Genomic DNA, 21,838 nt, shown 5'->3' with positions numbered 1-21,838 from the left:
TGGGTCCAGCACAGGACAGAGGGGTCTCTTTCCATACACAGAGCCATGGGCAACCTGTTGACTCGTGAGTACTGACCCTTAACCTCCCCCCATCACAATGCAGGAGATGCCCCTTCTCTTTTTTTGAGACAGGGTCTCGCTCTGTCACCCCAGTTAGAGTGCAGAGGTGCCATCATAGCTCTCTGCAGTCTCGAAACCCTGGGCTCCAGTGATCCTCCTCAGCCTCCGACGTAGCTAGGACTACAGGTGCACACAACCAAACACAACTAATTTTTTATTTTTTTGTAGAGATGAGGTCTCACTATGTCACCCAGGGGAGGGGGAGAGAGAGGGAGAGAGGGGGAGAGAGGGGGAGAGAGGGGGGAGAGAGGGGGAGAGAGGGGGGAGGGGGAGAGAGGGGGAGAGAGGGGGAGAGAGGGGGAGGGAGGGGGGAGGGAGGGGGAGGGAGGGGGAGGGGGAGAGAAGGGGAGAGAGAGGGGGAGAGAGAGGGGAGAGAGGGGAGGGGGAGAGAGGGGGAGAGAGGGGGAGGGGGAGAGAGAGGGAGAGAGGGGGAGGGGGAGAGAGAGGGAGAGAGGGGGAGGGGGAGGGGAGAGAGGGGGAGGGAGGGGGAGAGAGGGGGGAGAGAGGGGGAGAGAGGGGGGAGAGAGGGGGAGAGAGGGGGAGAGAGGGGGAGAGAGGGGGAGGGGGAGAGAGGGGGGAGAGAGGGGAGGGGGGAGAGAGGGGGAGAGAGGGGAGGGGGAGAGAGGGGGAGAGAGGGGGAGAGAGGGGGGAGAGAGGGGGGGAGAGAGGGGGAGAGAGGGGGAGGGGAGGGGGAGAGGAGGGGGGAGAGAGGGGGAGGGGGAGAGAGAGGGGTAGAGAGGGGGAGGGGTAGAGAGGGGGAGGAGAGGGGGAGAGAGGGGGGGAGAGGGGGAGGGGGGGGGGAGAGGGGGAGGGGGGGAGAGAGAGGGGGAGGGGGAGAGAGGGGGGAGAGAAGGGGAGAGAGGGGGGAGAGAAGGGGGAGAGAGGGGGGGGGAGAGGGGGGGAGAGGGGGGGAGAGAGAGGGGAGAGAGAGGGGGGGAGAGGGGGGAGAGGGGGGGGGGAGAGGGGGGGAGAGAGGGAGAGAGAGGGGGGGAGAGGGGGGGGGAGAGGGGGGGAGAGGGGGGAGAGAGAGAGGGGGGGAGAGGGGGGGAGAGAGAGGGGGGGGAGAGGGGGGGAGAGAGAGGGGGGGAGAGGGGGGGGAGAGGGGGGGGAGAGAGAGGGGGGAGAGGGGGGGGAGGGAGAGGGGGGGAGAGAGAGGGGGGGAGAGGGGGGGAGAGGGAGGGGGGGGAGAGGGGGGGGAGAGGGAGAGGGAGGGAGAGGGAGGGGTGGAGAGGGAGGGGAGAGGGAGGGGTGGAGAGGGAGGGAGAGGGAGGGGTGGAGAGGGAGGGAGAGGGAGGGAGAGGGAGGGGTGGAGAGGGAGGGAGAGGGAGGGGGGAGAGGGAGAGGGAGGGGGGAGAGGGAGAGACGGGGGAGAGGGAGAGAGGGGAGAGAGGGGAGAGAGGGGAGAGAGGGGAGAGAGGGGGGAGAGGGAGAGAGGGGGGGAGAGGGGGGAGAGGGAGAGAGGGGGGAGAGGGAGAGAGGGGAGAGAGGGGGGAGGGGGAGAGAGGGGGGAGAGGGAGAGAGGGGGAGAGAGGGGGGAGAGGAGAGAGGGGGGGAGAGGGAGAGAGGGGAGGAGGAGGGGGGGAGAGGGAGAGAGGGGAGAGAGGGGGGAGAGGGAGAGAGGGGAGAGAGGGGGGAGAGGGAGAGAGGGGAGAGAGGGGGGAGAGGGGGAGAGGGGAGAGAGGGGGGAGAGGGGGGAGAGGGAGAGAGGGGGGGAGAGGGAGAGAGGGGAGAGAGGGGGGGGAGAGAGGGAGAGAGGGGGGAGAGAGGGGGAGAGGGAGAGAGGGGGGAGAGGGGGAGAGGGGGAGAGGGAGAGAGGGGGAGAGAGAGAAAGGGGGGGAGAGAGAGAGAGAGAAAGGGGGGGAGAGAGAGAGAGAAAGGGGGGGGAGAGAGAGAGAAAGGGGGGGAGAGAGGAGAGAGAAAGGGGGGGGAGAGAGAGAGAAAGGGGGGGGAGAGAGAGAGAGAAAGGGGGGGGAGAGAGACAAACACTAAGGGTGGTCTATCCTTGTACTCCTGTTGCCATTCCTATTCTCTCAATCTCCCTGAATCTCCCTCATCACCGATCCTAGGACTGGACAGGACTGCCATTAGCTGAGCCTCACCTGACTTCGTTACCCCACAGATGGCCTTACTTCCACTTTCTGGCACAGCCCAGCACAAGCCTTCCATCTGTTTCACCCTCAGAACAGCCTTCAAAACTATTGAAGAAGGAGCCCCTCCCCTTCCAAGGCTTCCTGGTTCCTTAAAACTTAGAGGGCATGGTTTTTAGAAATCCCATTATGCTGGTTCCTCTTCCTAGCCTCTCTAGTCCTCAGTTCTTTTTCTTTTCTTTTTTTCTTTTTCTTTCTTTTTTTTTTTTTGAGACAGAGTCTCACTCTGTTGCCCAGGCTGGAGTGCAGTGGCACCATCTTGGCTCACTGCAACCTCCACCTCCCAGGTTCAAGTGATTCTCCTGCCTCATCCTCCCGAGTAGCTGGGATTACAGGTATCCACCACCACGCCCCGCCAATTTTTTTATTTTTTTTATTTTTTTTTAATTTTTAGTAGAGATGGGATTTCACCATGTTGGCCAGGCTGGTCTCAAACTCCTGACCTGCAGTGATCTGCCCATCTCAATCTCCCAAAGTGCTGGGATTACAGGCCTGAGCCATCACACCCAGCCAGTCCTCAGTTCTTGATATGAGAATTTAAGAGACCAATGCCGTTTCCTCCCTACTTTACAGACATCTATGTTGAGTCTGAAAGTGCTTCAGATTCTTTGGAAGGTATGATAGAAACCTCGAAGTGTTGTAAACTGGAGCCACTTATCTGTTTATCTTCATTCTCTGGAATACAGGTGAGAACTAGGCAGTAAGAGGTTCAAACGGTCAAACTACTATCACAAAAGAATTGACACATTGGCAGGAGAAGGGAATGACTGGCAAACAGAGGGCAAAGAAGAGGTGGAAAACTATGAAACCACGAAACGCAGATGTAGAGTAACGCAACATCATTTTGAACAGAGGCGGACAGTCCCAACACAGTTGAATAAGACTTGAAACTATAACTGTGAAGACAGCGCGATTCCTTCTGCCACGGCTGAATCATCTTGTAAAGTAAAATTATGTTTGTTGTGCATTGCTTAATAAGGCAAAAAAGCTGGTGATACATTTGGAAAAGATTTCCACTCCAAATGTTTTTTACAGTTTTGTGGCATTTCAATGAATAATGTCTCAGGTTTCTGGGAACCCTATTTATGGGGAACCACTCATCCTACAACAATGTCACACCATGGTAGATACTGAAGTCCCCCCACCCGCAAGACCAAACTCTGCTACCTCCTCACATGGAGAATAAAGGTATTGGGTTTGCTTGAGGAATGTAATGAATTCTCAATATACTCCAGGTACCCACAGACTCAAATGACCCTGTGTGGAAGGTGCTAGCAGAGACACAGCTGCCCTCACAAAGAGCCACTGTAGGGTGTGGAGCCTAGAGGCTGAAGGATGTCAAGAGGCCAGTGGAGAGCCTGGACTTCATCCCTGCTCTGCCCAGCTCAGCGGGACATGTCTCAGGCTTTAACAAGATGCCAAGTTCATCTTTTACACCAGTCTTTTTTTTTTTTTGGAAACGGAGTCTCACTCTGTAGCCCAGGCTGGGGTGCATTGGCATGATTTCTGCTCACTGCAACCTCCGCCTCCCTGGTTCAAGCGATTCTCCTGCCTCAGCCTCCCGAGTAGCTGGGACTACAATTGTGTACCACCACGCCTATTTATTATTATTATTTTTGTATTTTTAGTAAAGACTGAGTTTCACCATATTGACCAGGCTGCTCTTGAACTCCTGACCTTGTGATCTACCCACCTTGGCCTCCCAACGTGCTGGGATTACAGGTGTGAGCCACCGCGCCCGGCCCAATCTTTTGTTTCTTCACCATCTCCTCTCTCCAGGAACTCCCCAGACAAGGGATTTCTAACAGCTTGCTGCTCCATACTTGCTTCCCAGTTTTAGAGCGCATCCTCCGAGTCTGTTTCCCTGACTCCCTGTCATCCACAGACCAATGGGAACCGGCATGAGAGAATCGCAGCCCAGGAGATCAGGCATGGCTGTGGATCCCACAGATCCCCAAGTACTGTATCTGATCTGCTGCTAGGAAGTTTACCTACAGGCCTCCCAGAGAGACTTCCAAAACAATGCTGGTGGACAAAGGACTAACCAGCTTTCTCCTACAAGGGAGGCCACATGTGTGAGAGGCACCATTGAGCTCTATTCCCAGAAGCCAACATGTACCAGCTCCCGTTAGAGCTGGGGAACAGTGGCCTTAGTCCCCTCGGGACAAGTTAACAGGGTTAATTCAGAACCCTCTGGTCTCATGTTCTTCTTCCCTTGGAAGTCAGGCCTTATGGTAGCCCTGAGGTCCAAATCACCCGCTCCATGCTCTTCCTCATGGGAACATGCTCACCAAAACCTTGAGCCACACAGTAAGTTCAGAACTCTTGGAGCAGAGATGAGCTCTGTAAACCCAGGAGGAGAACACAGAGATTTATGCCTGCTAAAATGAGCTACCTCCCTGGATGAGGGGTGTCTGATCGAGGGAGTTCCCATCTCTACGAGGGAAAGACATAGAGATCAAATCTGCATCCCAGCCAGAGAAACACCTGCCAGCAGCCTCCCACGCCTTCTTCAAGATGCAAATTCTGCCTCATAAGATGAACTTCCTAGAGTTTTTTGCTAGAGGAACTCAAATTTCCAGCTATGCCACCGGTCCTAAGTATCATCCTCTATTATCTGCCATCTGTGCCGTTACAAAAACAGCAGCCCATCCAGAGGGGTGACAAGACACCTGATTGGACTTGAGGCTTCATTCACTTAGGCCACAAAAGACTTCGCAGTCTCTTAGTGACGCCTGCCACCAGCTCAGGCCCACGGAAGGTTATATTGGTATCTGCTGACATGTGTGGATTTAGTTAACAATTAACAATCTGAATTAGAATGTTCTATTTCTGTGTCTTTCTCACACAGTAAACCAGTCCCTTGAGGATAAAACTCCCCGTTCTACTCAGCTCTGTAACCCCAGCACCTAGCACAGGCTGTTGGTAAATGTGTGAGTGATGAATTAAGAGAAAATGAATAAATGGACACATGCATACATCCTCTGATCAAAATTCCCAGGGAATTCTAGGAGTTGGCAGGGAGCAGGGAAAATACTAAAAGCCACTATCAAGCCTGGCTGAACAAGAAATCCCCCATTTTCAGCCTGTAGCCCAGATGAGGTCAAGGGAAGGATTTACAGAGCACAGGATCAGTATTTCATAAACCCTTCCAAATTGCAGAAAAGGCTGCACCTGCCTCCATCCATCTGCGGCCGCTAATCCGCTGTAACAGCTCTGTGCCCTCCATTCTATCTCCCACTCGGCGGGCAGAGTTATCCTGTGTATTCGCCTTTAATAAGCTGAAGCCATTCGGGCACTGCATTCACTGGTATCTGCTCCCACCAGGCCAGCCCCATGGGGTCTCCTTGTCAGCTCTCCCAGTGAACAGGGGATTTTGTGTTCAGCAGGGAAAACAAAGCTGTCCCAATAGGGAACCAGTTGGCTCTCTATAGGCTTCTCCAGCGAGAGCCAACAGTGGACACAGACTGGAACTGCTGTCAACACTAAAGGGTGATTCAGCTGAGCTGAGCAGGCTCCCTGGGAAGGTCATGAAAGAAGGATGCTTGTAGTCCTGTAGCGTTCACCCGGCTGCTTGGCTAGCCGGTTAGCTTGGCTGGTTAAGCCAGTGCCAATGAGGTCATGCCTTGGAACCCGATGTTGCCTTTGCTTAGCTTCCCTACACCCCAAACCTAGGCAGCTGTCGGGCAAAATACACACCCCGGGGCTAAGACTGGGCTAAACTACTTCCTACAAACACAAAGCTCCTCAAAGCTCACCACCACTTCTTGATGCCAAAATGGCAGCATCATGATGACAGGTGGCCACAGATGTCCCGGAAGTCAGCAGAGTGATCAAAAAAGATCTACAGTGAAGACTGTATGTGGTTATCAAACACTAATCCATTCCCCGACTCCCAACCAGGCATAGAGACTACATTACCCAGCAACCCCCTTGTAGTTGGGGTGGTCATGTGACTTGAGTCTTGGCCAATGGGACACATGTACAAGTGATCCTCAACATTTTCAAGCCCAGCCCATAGGTTTCCCATGAGCTCCCAATGTTCTCTTTCCCTGACTGTGGCTGGATGCAGAGAAATCCACAATGACAGGCCCTAGAAGATGGCAGAGCCATGTGATAAAAGGGGCCTGAGCCCCTGAGACTCAGTGCTTGGAAGGGAGCCACCCATCCAGGGCTGTGATGGACTGTGGTATAAGTAAGAAATAGCAGGGCTGGGTGCAGTGGCTCATGCCTGTAATCCCGAGGTGGGAGGCGGATGTGGGTGGATTATTTGAGGTCAGGAGTTCAAGACCAGCCTGGTCAACATGTTGAAACCCTGTCTCTACTAAAAATACAAAAATTAGCTGGGTGTGGTGGTGCGTGCCTGTAATCCCAGCTACTTGGGAGGCTAAGGCAGGAGAATTGCTTGAACCCAGGAGGCAGAAGTTGCAATCAGCTGAGAGAGAGAGAGAGAGAGAGAGAGAGAGAGAGAGAGAGAGAGAGAGAGAGAGAGAGAGAGAGAGAGAGAGAGAGAAAGGAAAGAAGGAAGGAAGGAAGGAAGGAAGAAACAGATGGACTATACTATCTGAGCTGTTTGTTACAGCACATAACCTTCCCTGACGAATACGGGGTTGTGAGTAGAGAAAGAGTCTGAATTAGGACAATAGTGGGTGCAGCCGTGGTGGTACGCCTGCTGTCCTGTCCCAAGGGACCCAGGTCACTGTTTCCCAGCTTCTAACAGGAGCTGGTACTTGTGGGTACCAAGAATGGAGCTCAATGGTGCCTCCCGCACATATGGCCTCCCCTGTAGGTGAAAGCTAGTTAGTCCTTTGTCCGTCAGAACTGTTTTGGAAGTCTCTCTGGGAGGTCTACATGTGACCTTCCCAGCAAAAGGTCAGATACAGTACTCAGGGATCTGTAGGATCCACGGCCAAGCCTGAACTCCTGCGCTGTGATTCTCTCACTCCAGTTCCCCTTGGTCTCTGGTCTTCTAGAGAAGAGATGCGAGAGGTATCAGTGAGACTGTCATTACTGAGACCAGCTGGACACAGGAGGGAGGACACGGGACCTCAGAGAACCACCACCAGGTTTTTCTACAGTGTAGGGCTCTTGGAGAGTGGACAAAACAGAAATCCACAGATGGTCCCCAGATTCCAGTAAAACTTCCTTTCCCACCAAATCACTTACCAAGTATAGCAAAGGTGGCTAGTGCCCAGCCCAGAGCCCCTTAACTGGGCCTATGCACCCAGCTGCACGCAGCTCACACTTGCACCCTTCTCTGAATGTTTGCCCTTGACGGATGGACACTGCTTTCCCTGAAGAGATCTGGGAGATTACATATGCCCTTCTCCAGGGCACAGTCCATAGCCAATGGCTGTCTGACTTGGGCAGGTATCACTACCCAGCCCTTTTGCCTGTAAGTATGACAACTTCTTGGATATGATTCCCGAGCTCCCATGGGATCAGGCTGAGGCTAGACTTCCACTGCAGCCTTGTTCTCCCAGTTTCTTCCCCTGCACTCTCCTGCTTCCCTCATGCCCTTACTGGTTTCTCCTGAAAGCACCCCCTCAATAAATCACCCACACAAGAATCCCTGTCTTGGGCCCCCTGAGGCTCTGGGAAGAATTGAAGCCAAAGGCAGCAGGGCCCCAATAACCTGGGTGGATGGCTGGCATCCCACTCACAGCCATCAACTAGCCTCAAAGAAGAGGAGGGAAGGGATGTAAGTCCAGGACAATCCCAAAAGGTTACCACCTTCTTGGAGGCTTCTCTGTCTGGTGAAGATGGAAGCTACTCTGAAGACATCTTGGACCATGGGAAGATTTTAGATAACGAAATGCAATTTCCTAATCCTTGGGCTGAAGGAGGGAGGTGGTCTCATAGGACAGAAGGAAAGCTGGTCCAGGAGACTAGGGGAGGGGAAGAGGGATGGTGGTAGATGCCTAGGGCAGCTTCAGCCTGAAGAAAATCTTGAAGCAGTCATCTCTAAAACCTATTTCCCCTTCCATGAATTTCTTTTCTCTTTCTTTCTTCATTTTTTATTTTATTTTATTTTATTTTTTGACAGAGTCTTGCTCTGTCATCTAGGCTGGAGTGCAGTGGTGTGATCTCAGCTCACTGCAACCTCCGCCTCCTGGGTTCAAGTGTTTCTCATGCCTCAGCCTCCCAAGTAGCTGGGACTACACGTGCCCGCCACCACGCCCAGCTAATTTTTTTTATTAGCAGTAGAGACAGGGTTTCGCCATGTTGGCCAGGCTGGTCTCGAACTCCTGACCTCAAATGATCTGCCCACCTCGGCCTCCCAAAGTGCTGGGATTCCAGGTGTGAGCCACTGCGCCTGGCCCACGCCATGAATTTCTAATCCCTCTTCTGGAGAAGGAAGCTTTTCTAAGCCTGTGTCATTCCACAGCTTCCTGCTTAAAAAGATGGTCTGCTTGAAGGACCGTGGTAAAGTGGCAACGCCGGTTCTGCCATCGACTCACTGCATGACCTAAAACAAGCCACTGTCCTCCTCTGGGCCCCAGTCTCCCCGTCTGTGAGATGTGCAGGCCCGATCGGATGACCTACCTCTAGGCTCCTTCTGATATTAAGATCCCGAATTTCTCTCTCAGGATGCCTTTTTGACAATGCTATGCTGAGGAATGGCTAACAACTGGCTCTCTGGGGAACTTACAAAAATGTGCTTTGATTTTACCATTTGTCAGCTTCCGAAGTGTCAATATTCCCACCGTGGCCAATTTCAAACTCCCAGCAGGACACCCAGAACGCAGCATTGGGCAGAGATGCACAGTCGGCCCTCGTGAACCAGTGTGAGCAGGCGTGAACAGGTGCGAGCCGGCTCCACACACACCACCAAGCTTCACATGCCTCTCTGTGCAAAATAATTTCAGACCCCTGTTTCATTCCTGATCTCAGCAAACAGAAGGATTTCTCCTTTCCTTCATCCCACAATACATTGTACTCTCGAGCAGAGACCGCAAAACTGTGCAAATGACACCTGTCACAATCTACCTTAGGAAGGCACTGACCTCTCTGGAGAAAGGAATGGGGAAGGGCAACGCCCCGCGAGCCGCCTCCCTCCTAGACACCAATCCACTGCCCCCTACCGAAGCCTGAAGCCCTGCCCTGGATGGCAAAGACAAGGCCCATGAACCAAGCCCCAGGGCAGAGGCAGGAGACTTGTATCATGTGGCCACACAAACAGCTTTAGGAGCAGAGGGAGACAGCTGCAGAGAGGAAAGTCCTGCTCAGCAGGAGGTGGGGCTGGGGACAGTCTGAGCATAATCACACCAGTCACAGGAGGCAGCCGGTAGCCTCCCGGTCACACCACCACTGGGCTGGTCCTTCCCACTCTGACAGTCTCTCTCCGCAAGAGCAAGGCTGCCTGGCAACTGGCTACACAATGTCCCCACCAATCCATTCTCCTCTTCTCTTTCCTCCCCTAGGGTTGAGCACCCTCCTTGGTCCAAATTCCCCATAATTTCTTCAACATAGCCCTGAAAGAACCTCCCAGGCACCCCCGCCACTGCCCAGGTGCTGTGTCTGAGACCACGAGGCTGGCTCTGCACCCCAGACCCTGCCCAGCTGCTGACAGAACAGGGGAGGACAGCGATGGGGTCTGGTGGCCACAGAGGCCTCCAAACCAGGCCTTCCCAGGCCCCAGGGATTTTGAGCTGGGAAAGGGCCAAATGTATCCTTTAGCCCAACTCTTTCATTTCGCTGAGAAGGCTGGGTCCAGAACTACCAAATGGCTTGCAGAATGCTTTAACTAGAGTGCGGTGAAATACTCAAAACCCACGATCTGCAGTAAAGGATTGCAGTGATGGTTGTTATTATTTAAGTCTGGAGTGGTTTTAGATCTGGCAGGGTATTTAAGTAATTAGACGGACCACTGTGGGTCCTGTCCAACCCCCTGCCTCTGGGGCTGGAGGGGGGCTTTACTCACCCCAGTTCCGTGGCTGTGGAGGTTAGGGGCAGGAGAGACCGTACGCTGAGGGCCTCAGGTCAGGTGTGACCCAGTTGCTACAGGTCCCCTCCCACCACAGCCCAGGACACCTCTACAGGACTCTGCAAGGGGTTTCAGGCCGAGCTCTGAGCCTGGGCCACCTGGGGGGGTCTCTGCATCCACCCCTGCCTCAGCCTAGCTCCACAGCCTGCACTGCCCCACCCCTGCCAGCCTCTGCCAGCAAGGTCACTGTGACAGCTGTGTGACACGGAAGTAGGTCCCAAGGACTCCCATCCTCTCTCTCCCTGACACCTGTCACTTGTCCCGTTCCCATCAGCCATCCTCCTTGATCCCCCAGTGGGAAGCGCTCCCAAGAAGGGCTGAATATTCCACCCCCACTTGCTCCTCTGGCCTCCCAGCTCATCCCTTTATCTTCCTCGAGGCTGGTGGCAGCTCCACCTGCAAAGGCCCAGAGACAGGAGAACAATGGGGGTCCTGAAACCCACCATGCAAATGGCTTCTTTGTGTTCCTTGGGGTGATGGAGGCCCAGGGTAGAAGGGTGGGGGGTGGTAGAGCTCGCCTGGCCCCGCTCACCCCCAGCCTGACCTCTGCCCTGGCCCTTTGTGCAGGTCCCAAAAGGGAAAAAGACAGGAAAGGGATGGGGGTGGGAGAAGAGGCCAGGGAAAGTGAGGGAATGAGGAAGGTGGGGGGTGTAGGAGAGAGATTGAGGGAGACAGACAGCAGAGAGCGAGAAAGAAGAGAGGGGAAACTGACTTGCACAGGCTGCTCAGAAGCAGGTTCTCCTGGCCAAGGGGAAGTAAATGTTAAGCTGAACCCTAGGAAACTGCCATTTTTATGGACCTCAAATGGTCATATACAGCGGCAATTCCACACAGTCTGACCTAATACACATGGGCTGTCTGATCTCAAGGCAGGGGGCAGTGAGCAGGTTCCCCGCACCAGAAGAGTCCCATGGCCCCTTGGCTTGGGCTCTGCCTTTCTTTCCTGGACCAGAGTTCTGGGAACCTGGGCCGATGTCAGAAAATCTGGGTTTGACCTAATGGTTCTTAGCCAGAGGCTCTTCTGTCTCCCAAGGGACACACTTAAGTATCACAACTGGCCAGAGGGCAGGTGCTGGCATCCAGTAGGAAGAGCCCAGGGATGCTGCTTTATATCCTACAGTACACAGGGCAGCCGCCACCTCAAAAAGATCTCCAGCCCCCAGGTCAACAGTGCGAGACTGAGAATCCCACGGTTTAAACACCTTAAATAACTGTTGAATGTCTTTCCCTTTCCACACCTTCTGACCCCACCGCTCACACCCCACGAAGCCACAGGACTGGACGTGGCAGTGACTCTTCTTTAAGGGTAGGTGACGTTAACAGGGACAGCATGTACCACACGGAGAATACTTTCCATCTTACATGCCACTTTGCATCCTCAAAAGCAGCCCAGGAATGGCACCCGGATGCATTTCTAAATAGAGTGCTTCATATATCACAACACTGCATAATCTTTTTTTTTTTTTTTTTTTTTTTTGAGATAGAGTCTCGCTCTATTGCCCAGGCTGGAGTGCAGTGGCACAATCTCGGCTCACTGCAACCTCCGCCTCCTGGGTTCAAGCGATTCTTCTGCCTCAGCTTCCCAAGTAGCTAGGATTACAGGTGCCTGCCACCATGCCCAGCTAATTTTTGTATTTTTAGTAGAGACAGGGTTTTACTATTTTTAGTAGAGACAGGGTTTTACTATGTTGGCCTGGCTGGTCTCGAACTCCTGACCTCCAGTGATCCACCCACCTCAGCCTCCCAAAGTGCTAGGATTACAGGCATGAGTCACGGCACACGAACTGCATAATATTTTTTTTTTTTAGTCGGAGTTTCACTCTCGTTGCCCAGGCTGGAGTGCAATGGTGCCATCTTGGCTCACTGCAACCTCCACCTCCCAGCTTCAAGTGATTTTCCTGCCTCAGCCTCCCGAGGAGCTGGGGTTACAGGCATGTACCACCACGCCCAGCTAATTTTGTACTTCAACTAGCGATGGGGTTTCTCCATGCTGGTAAGGTTGGTCTCAAATTCCCGACCTCAAGTGATCCGCCTGCCTCAGCCTCCCAAAGTGCTGGGATTACAGGTGTGAGCCACCGTGCTCAGCCGCATAATGTTTTAATTAAACCAGTGAGCAAAACAGCCATCAGGAGACATTTGGGGGAGAACCAAGAAATGTTGAATATGGACTATGTATCAAATGATATTAAGAAACGCATTGTTAATTTTGTTAGGTACAATAATGACATTGAGATGTGCTCAGTTTTTAGAGGTGTATTCTAAAATATTGAGAGCTGAAATGTCATAATGTCTAAACTTCTTTAAAAGTATTTTAGCAGAGGCCGGGCACGATGGCTCACCTGGTGCGCTCTCTCTCTCTCTATATATATGTATGTATGTATATATGTATATACATATATGTATATATGTATTTTTTTTTTTTTTTTTTTGAGACGGAGTCTTGCTCTGTCACCCAGGCTGGAGTGCAGTGGTGCGATCTCGGCTCACTGCAAGCTCTGCCTCCCGGGTTCACGCCATTCTCCTGCCTCAGCCTCCCGAGTAGCTGGGACTACAGGCACCCACCACCACGCCCAGCTCATTTTTTGTATTTTTAGTAGAGACAGGGTTTCACCATGTTAGCCAGGATGGTCTCGATCTCCTGACCTCATGATCCGCCCGCCTCGGCCTCCTAAAGTGCTGCGATTACAAGCGTGAGCCACTGCGCCTGGTTAATATTTTATCTTCCAATTTAGACATTCTTCCCACATCATTATATGGCTATCCCATTGCCGAGTAACTCAAGCTCTACTCAGAGACACGTAGGTTGTGTTTCTCTTTTGTTATTATAAGCAATGCTGCAATATTCATCTCTGTAGCTAAATTTTGGCACACATCGCTATTTCCTTTGGCTAAATTCCTAGAATTGAACTGAGGGATTCACGGATACCTTTGGATACACAATGCCAAATTACCCTTCATACAAGTGCCACGAGGTTACCTTCCCACCACCAGAGTAGGTGAGTACCTGCTTCCCCAACCCTTTTCAACACAGAGAATACTTTTTATTTTCCAAACAGTGTCACTCTAATCTTTTTTTTTTTTTTTTTTTTGAGACACGGTCTCGCTCTGTCACTCACACTGCAGTGCAGTGGCATGACAGCTGGGACTACAGGCGTGTGCCAGCACCCCTGGCTTTTTTATTTTTTAGTAGAGATAAGGTCTCATTATGTTGCCCAGACTGGTCTTGAACTTCTGGGCTCAAGCGATCCTCCCACGTTGGCCTCCCAAAGTGCTGGGATCGCCGGCATGAGCCACCATGCTCCATCCCTAATAAGCTTTTAAAAGAGTATTCTTGTTAATGTTATTTTTTATTACTAGTATGTTTAATGCTTCCTATGCTTATTGCCATTTGTACAAATTCTCCAAATTTCTAGTTCGCTTTTTTAACCCGATTACATATTGGGATATCTCTCTTATTGAATTGTAAAAGTTCTTTATTACCGAGGACATTAATCTTTGGTCAACCATGTCACAAATATTTATCTCACCTTCTAGTTTGCCTTTTATTTTGCTTATAGAGATTTCTGAGATATGGAAGTTTTCCACTCATTATTTTCTGAGATGGAGTTTAGCTCTTGTTGCCCCGGCTGGAGTGCAGTGGCATGATCTCAGCTCACTGCAACCTCCGCTTCCCGGGTTCAAGTGATTCTCGTGCCTCAGCCTCCCAAACAGCTGGGACTACAGGCGCGCACCAAAAAACCACGTCCAGCTTATTTTTGTATTTTTTGTAGAGATGGGGTTTCACCATTTTGGCCAGGCTGGTCTTGAACTCCAGGCCTCAAGTGATCTGCCTACCTTGGCCTCCCAAAGTGCTGGGATTGCAGGTGTGAGCCACTGCACCTGGCCTGTTTCTAAACTTTCTACTCAGCATTAGTGATCTCTATTCCTACACCAGTACTACACTCATTTAAATAATCCTGTTTACAATATCTTTAAATATCTGGTAGGGCAAATCACCCTCCATTAATCATCTTTTTAAAAAAACTATTGGCAATTCTCACCCATTTATTTTTCTGGCTGAATTTAGGAATCGTGTTTCATGTAATTGGGATTTTGACCAGAATTACGCTAATATACAGATTATTTCTGGGAGAACTGACAGCTTTACAATTTTGGGTCTTGCCTTCCTTCCCAGAACGTGGCAAGACCCTGCTTTTCTTGTGTTCTTTAGTGTTCCTTGGAAGTCTTGTTCTTTTCTTTACAGACATTCTGTACTTTATTGCTACATTTATTTCTGTTTCATATTTTTACTGGTTTTCTAGTTGAGATTTTGTTTCCATTATCATAAAATTGATATGCATTCACTGAGTACTTACTACAGGCCACGCTGACCTTTGCATGTTCATTTTTAATGGCTCCTTGCAGAATTCTCTTAGTTCTAACAACCTTCAGCTGATTCTTTGCGGGTGGAGGCTTTGGGTTTCTTTATGCTCACCCATTCTGGGATTAGCTGATTTGCCTGCCCGGTCTCACCCTGGCTACCTTGTGGCTCCAGGGTCGGAGCTCTGTTAACTATTCTCTAGTGCTCACCACCTGTAAGCCTTGCCATGCCAGCTCCACGTGCCAACCAGCCACACTCACCAGAACCCCTTTAGCTGGCACCTGTAAAAAGCAGGGGCTTTTGACTGGCCGTCCCCTCCATGTCTCTTTGGTTTCAGGTCACCCCTCAGTGGATACTTGAGTTTGTCTTCTTTCCTAGTAGGATGTTACCACACAGGATTTTTTTTTTTTTAATCTAAAATTGACCAAACAACATAACTTCGGCTGGACACGGTGGCTCACCCCTGTAATCCCAGCACTTTGAGAGGCTGAGGCAGGCAGATCATGAGGTTAGGAATTCGAAACCAGCCTGGCCAACATGGTGAAACCCCGTCTCTACTAAAAATACAAAAATTAGCCAGGCATGGTGGCGTATGCCTGTAATCCCAGCTACTCAGGAAGCTGAGGCAGGAGAATTGCTTGAAACCAGAAGGCAGAGGTTGCAGTGAGCTGAGATTGTGCCACTGCACTCCAGCCTGGGTGACAGAGTGAAACTTCGTCTCAAAAAACAAACAAAAACGTAACTTCTGTGAGAATGGCATGGTGACCAGCACCACTCACGGACTCTGCACCAGGGCAACCACGGCCGGAATCACAGTGATGCTGCCTGCTAGGGCTCGCCACTCTCTCTGTGCCTCAGTGTGCTCCTCTGTAAAATGGGGAGATGACAGTACCTAGCTCCATGGGTGGAAGAGATGATTAAACGGTTAATAATATAGAGCATTTGGAACAGTACCTACCACAGAGCAAGCATCTTATGTATATAAATGTTGTCTCCTTCTTCCCTGAGCCAGAATCCATTTATCTTTTATTCTGGGTCTGGTCCAGTCTTCTCTCAGGATAATACTAATCTGATGGTGTGTTAATGACTTCACTGGTCATTTATCTAAATGGCTAACCCAGGACAGCCTAACATCCCATTTCATACCACCCTTTGAAACCAGTGCCTTGGTCAATGACTGGGCCTCTTGACCAGTGGCCTGGGCTGTCTGCACAGCCAGTGATCCCTGCTCCTGCCAGGGGTCTTATCTGTGGAACCCACAGCTCCCTTTCTGCTATACCGACAGCCCTGAAGCCTCCCTACCTGGGACTCAAGGAACCAGATCCTTCTCAGATGCTTTCAAAAGGGGAGAGAGGCTCAGGCTGTGCAGCCAGAACTCGAAGCCATACACCCACAGCTAAAGGGCTAGAACACAACAGAGGACTTCTGCCATCCCCTCCGAAGGTTCCCAGTGAGTGAGGCGACAGGAAGGCAAGCATGTCCCCCTTGCTGCCGATGCTCCAGTGCCTTGTCTCCAGGACATTCACTCTAGCCCCAGACAAATCAGAGTCACTTTACCCTTGGACTCTGACCCAAAGCACTTGATTTTTTTTTTTTTTTTTTTTAATTGTGGCAAAATATACGTAAGATTTAGCACTTTTTTTGAGATGGAGTTTTACTCTTGTTGCCCAGGCTAGAGTCCAATGGTGTGATCTCAGCTCACTGCAACCTCTGCCTCCCAGGTTCAAGCAATTCTCCTGCCTCAGCCTCCCAAGTAGCTGGGATTACAGGCGTGCGCCACCACACCCAGCTAATCTTGTACTTTTAGTAGAGATGGAGTTTCACCGTGTTGGTCAGGCTGGTCTCGAATTCCTGACCTCAGGCAATCCATCCAGCTTGGTTTCCCATAGTGCTGGAATTACAGGCATGAGCCACTGCACCCAGCCAGATTTCGCATTTTTAAGTGTACAATTCAATGGCATTAAGTCCATTCACAACACTGTACAACTCATCACCACTATCAAGTTCCAGAACTTTTTCATCACCCAAAAAGGAAAACCTGTACCTATTAAACAGCTGCTCCCCAGTCCCTAGCAACCCCTAATCTGCTTTCTGTCTCTGGATTTGCTTATGCTGGACATTTCAGATACACAGAATCATGACATGCAGCCTTTGGGTCTGGCTTATTTCAATCAGCATGATGCTTTCAAGGTTCTTCCGTGTTGTAGCACATGTCAGAACTTCATTTCTTTTTTTTTTTTTTTTTTTTTTGAGACATGGTCTTGATCTGTCACCCAGGCTGGAGTGCAGTGGTGCAATCACGGCTCACTGCAGCCTCAACCTCCTGGGCTCAGGTGATCCTCCCACCTCAGCCTCCTGAGTAGCTGGGACTACAGGCGTACGTCACCATGCCTGGCTTTTCTTTTCTTTTTTTTTTTTTTTTTTTTTTTTTGGAGAGATGAGGTTTCACTATTTTGCCCAGGCTGGTCTCAAACTCAAACTCCTGGGCTTAAGCAATCCATCCGCCTTAGCCTCCCAAAGTGGTGGGATTATGGGCGTGAGCCACCGCACCTGGCCATTCATTTCTTCTTATGGCTAAATAGTCCCTGTATAGATATGCCACATTCTGTGTATCTGTTCATCTGACGATGGACAGGCGGGCTGTTTCCAGCTTTTGGCTATCATGAAGTCAAGCTCTTGACCTTTAACTGGTTTCTAGTTCTTACCTCTCTGCTTGGTTCAGGCTCTACCATGAGCTGCTGGAAGGCTCTGACAAGCCCACCATGCGGTTCCCTCAGTTGCTCCCTGCCTTGGGCAGTCCAACTTGTGACTTCCTGAGGTCTTCAAAAGCCAATCAAGCTGACTGTCCACACCTGTCCTCACACCAGCAACTCCCACCCCAATCCCACCTTTCTGGATGGAGAAGCTGGTTCCACCCCTCATTATACCATGGCACTTGTATTTTTCATGTCAATTTATTGTTTTTTTAATTGAGCACTTTGAACAGGCCCTCCACTGAGTCACAGGCTTTACTGAGATTATCCCATTTAATCCTCACAACAGCCCTAGTGGCGGGGTTGCGATTACCCCATTTCACAGACAAAGAATCCGAGACAGAGATCAAGCAGCCCTCAGGTCTCAGTCTCCCATTTTAGTTCCCTTTTCTCCCTCTTCTCCCTCCCCACAACCCCTTGTCAATACCGCAGTCAAGTCCCATCAGCTCATTTTCCTGTATTCACCCAATCGATTCCCTATCCTGGTAAACAAAAGCCTAGACAAGAGAATAATCCATGCTTATCCAGGTTGCAGGTCTACATAAACCCAACTTCCTTCCATGAAGTCAAGAGGCCACCGGATGTGACTTCTCTAAGGTCAACTCCCACCCCCACCACACAGGCCTGGTAGCACCTGAGTGCGGAGCATCTCAGAGCGGTTTGGCTGCCAGGCTCTGTGGTGTTTTCCCTTCAGACTACCATCAAGGTAATATGCAAGGGTGCCCTTCGCAGCCACACCCACCCGAGGCTGGGACTGCTGAGGCAGTTAGCCAAAGGCACCAGGTAAGGCCCCGATGAGGTGAGCACCTCCAGAAGACAGGGTTGGGAGAGAGGACCTGGGATCCCTGACGGGAGGTGGAGGGAGCTCAGAAGTTGGTCAGCTCCATGCTCCTGTACCCCCAGAGCCCTGGGTCCAGCTCCCACTCAAAGGCAGCTGTGATCTCTCAAACCAAGGAGGCCAGCACAGGCAGCCCTTCCTGCCTCTGGACCTTTGCTGTGTTTCTGCTGCAAGGCCCATGGGCAGTGGGGAGGTGGAATTGGCTGCCATAGACTCTGAGGGTCAATCATGCACCTCTCCCAATTTCACATTCAATGACATCTCATTGGGTAGCCAGAAACCGGCCAGGGAGGGAATATTGACACCAAGGGAAGTGGCAGATGCTACACATTGGCCCCACCCCCCGTCCCAGGCAGTTGCTAAATATTTACCAGCACCTCCACCCGCACACAGGCCTCTGCCTGGGATGTGGGAGAAGTGGACCCTCGGGGGCGGACCCAGAACAAGCAGGCACTTCTGAAGAGGAAACCCCAGCAGGAGGAGCTCACTCCTGCCACAGCCAGCCAGGGAGGGAAGGGCCTGTGGAGCACTGGGTCCGCCCCTTCGTTCTTCCAGAAGGCAGAAAGGAGACGCCATTGCATTGTCCAAGTTCTTAGAGTCAGTGAAGGGCAAACCCCAGGTCTCCTGGCTCCACACCAGTCTCCTCCCACCAAACCAAGTGGCCACCACAAAACCGAACAAACAATTTGCAAATCAAGAACTCCGCTTGAGCTGATAGGTGGGGAAGGGATGGGGGAGGGAAGGCAGGTGTCTCTCTTATCCTTTAGTGTTGAGGTCTCTACAACCAAAAAGTAGGTGAGTGCCGGGGGAGCCTTGGGCATCATACCCTTCTCGAGTGGGTGGTCCCTCTCTCCCTTCCTCCTCGTTTCCCTCCTGGCCCCAGACCCTCCCCCAGACACTACGTTCCTCGTCTCCCTGGCCCATGACGGTTTACCAGCTAGCTCTGTGAGCAGGTAAAGAACATTCCAGGAGTGAGCCGGCCCTTCAAGGGGATGAGTTCAGGGGAAGGTTATGTCCATCAGCTTTCAGAACAAATTCTCAGCTTATTAATTCTCCTCTGGTACACAGGCAAAAGCAAACAAGCTTTTCTCCGGCAGCCTCGCACAGAGGCCTCCCCTGTTCAAACACAGCAAGAGTGGACAGGTTTGGGAGCACTGAGCTCCCAGGCTCTGCTTCCCAGGGGGCCCTCCTGGCCTCCTGCCTGCAATGTCTCAGCCGCTGAGACAAGGCACGCCTGGCCTCTCTGTGGTGGGAGGCCCCACGGTCCAGCACTTGTTGTCCCAGAGATGGTTCCGGTTCTCTGGAACATTCTCTAGGACACACACCCTGGGTATCCCAGAACCCCCAGAGTAGGGCAGCGCGGGTCTGGTCAAAGCTACAAACATTGCTACAGGCTTCCAACCTGCTCACTCAGCCTCTCTCTGAGGAAGATACTTTATAAGGGTGTTTATTTACTGCTCGCTTCAGTTTAAACCATCCTTTTAAAGGTTCAGAATGAGGAAAGGAAATAAACAGTAACAAAGTCAAGCCATCTGAAAAGTTAAACAACCCAAAGAAGACATTTCAAAGGAGGAGGCTGCAAGTATTTATAAGCAGCTGCTCCAGAATCTTTTGTCTGGCGGAGCCAAGAACCTAGCAAGTTTTATACCAGTTTCTTGCAGCGTATGTAGAAACCTCACGACATCCCTCCCCTCCATATCCCTTCCCCATTTGCCCATTTCTGACTTGGAAGGGAAAAACTCAAAGTCAAGGGTTTGTAAGAAACCCAGAGTCAAGCTACAAGGACTAGAGAAATGGGGGGAGTGAGAGACAAAGATGGAGATGGAGAGAGATCTTTAAGGTCTGTCTTGCTTTTGCATGAGCTGTGGACGCAGCCCCTGCTCAGAAGCCTCAGTCCCCTGCAGTGTGCACAGCCTTAAGATCTTGTCCAGGTAAGTCTCAGTTAGGCAAGGACGAATGTCACATCAAGGAGAGCAAGAATCAAAGTTCTATTTAAGTCTCTTCTACCTTCAAAACTGCTCTCCCCTAGAGCTGAACTAATGGAGGACGTTCCTTTGAAATGTGCTGTGACAGAGAGAGCTTCCTCCTTAGCTCTGTCACCTAGTCTCCCTGTCAGGCCGCTTCCTTCAATCCCTTCTCTTCGCCATTTCCCCTGCGTGGGGCTCAACCAAAGGCCCCTGAAGGCTCTGCAAACAACGCAAGACAGAACTGTCGCTGGCTTTCCCCGCGCTGCCTCTGGCACTCCCTGAAATGCATGTCTGTCCTTTCCTGGACACCCCACACCTCCCTACAGTCCTTTCTGGGGGAAAGGGTCGCTGGCACCAGCATGAATGTCCATGCTGGGGTGCCTGCCTCACTGTCACTTTCTGCCCTCTTCTACCCCAAGGACCAGTACACAAAAGCCCTGTGTGACCCCAGGACTAAGACTGTGGGTGCAGGCCTGGGCTGCTCTCAGCAGGGCATCCGGCAGGGCTGTGCCCTCTGAGTGCCCAAAGCCAGAGCTATGCAACCCTTCTTGTGTCAAGGACTGGTGAAGCCTGTGGACCCTTCCTCAAAAAAACATTTCTCCATGCTAAAATAAAATACACAGGTCTACAAAGGAAATTAATAATCCTGAAATGCCGCTGCCCAAATATCTTTAAAGAACCAGATTGATGGTATGGTTACGTTACGCGAGTGCTTCTTTATTAACGATTATAAATCAGGATCTAGCAGCGGGTCTAGTAACTTCTGTCGTTTTGAGAAGCAATAACCAGCATATTACAATATTTATGATATCTGCACCAGCTAGAATGTGATGTGAAAACCGCTGTGACTTCTGCTGGTGACCAAGGTGCAGGCTCAGCCGCATGCTGCGGTCTGCGGCCTCTCTTTGCCGTGGAGGAAATGCTAAATTTTCAGTTGGAGGTGAATGAAAATGAAGATGTGATTCTCCCCCACGCCCACCTCCCAGGCCCCCCGCATTCTGATTCTGTGCTCCTGTGCCCAGGCCTCCTTCTGTATCCCTAGCACCTGACTCCTTCCCTCTCTGCAGCCCCAGGAAGGAGTGACAGGCCCTCAGCTTGGAAGGTGCTGGGCTGGTGGGCAGCTGGTGGACAAATAGAAGGAGCTCAGTTTTTAGGGTTCCAGGCTTGGGAGAGAGGTACCATTAAAATCTCCATTTGATTCTCAGAGGGAAAGTCACAACATAGTGTCCTGTAGCTCCAGCTTCAGTGCAACCCAGGGGTGCCAGTCATACGGAGCAGACCCCAGATAGCGGTGAGGGGTCTGGGCTTCCGAACGCCCCTTCCCTGTTAACCCACCCCACCACCCCACCACACAGCAAGAGTGGGAAATTAGAAGCGAAGGGGGCAGTTTACCTTCAGGCTCCTCCACACTGCTGGCTGCGGTCGTCGGTGGCGCTACGGGGATCTCTTTGTGAGGTTCAAGACAGGAGCGAGGGGAGGGGGATGGTGGAGAGAAAACAAGGTAAGAAGACATGATTTTTTGACTTCAGAATGAGCCCAGCACAGACTCCTCCCAACTTCCTGGGACCCTCCCCTCCATTTCCCACTCCCTGGCTCAAGAGGAGAAAAGTCAAGAGGAACAGAAGCAGGCAGCTGCATCCTGAGCAGTGGTGTTTTTCTCCTTTCG

General features: G+C 51.6%; 1 protein-coding gene across 5 annotated transcripts in view; it reads right to left on the bottom strand.

The window, feature by feature from the left end:
• The window catches only part of NTN1 (netrin 1), a 248,776-nt gene that overhangs the window by 39,435 nt on the left and 187,503 nt on the right, over nucleotides 1–21,838 (bottom strand). For all 5 annotated transcript variants that reach the window (XM_008010329.3, XM_008010325.3, XM_037987319.2 and 2 more), the window contains exon 5: nucleotides 21,565–21,618. In XM_008010329.3, the coding sequence (XP_008008520.1) occupies nucleotides 21,565–21,618 (54 nt within the window). The remainder of the gene's footprint in view (nucleotides 1–21,564; nucleotides 21,619–21,838) is intronic.

Source organism: Chlorocebus sabaeus, chromosome 16 (assembly GCF_047675955.1).
Source record: "Chlorocebus sabaeus isolate Y175 chromosome 16, mChlSab1.0.hap1, whole genome shotgun sequence".
Lineage (NCBI taxonomy): Eukaryota > Metazoa > Chordata > Mammalia > Primates > Cercopithecidae > Chlorocebus > Chlorocebus sabaeus.
The sequence above is the reverse complement of the archived record's forward strand: the minus strand, read 5'-3'. Positions and strand labels throughout refer to the sequence as shown.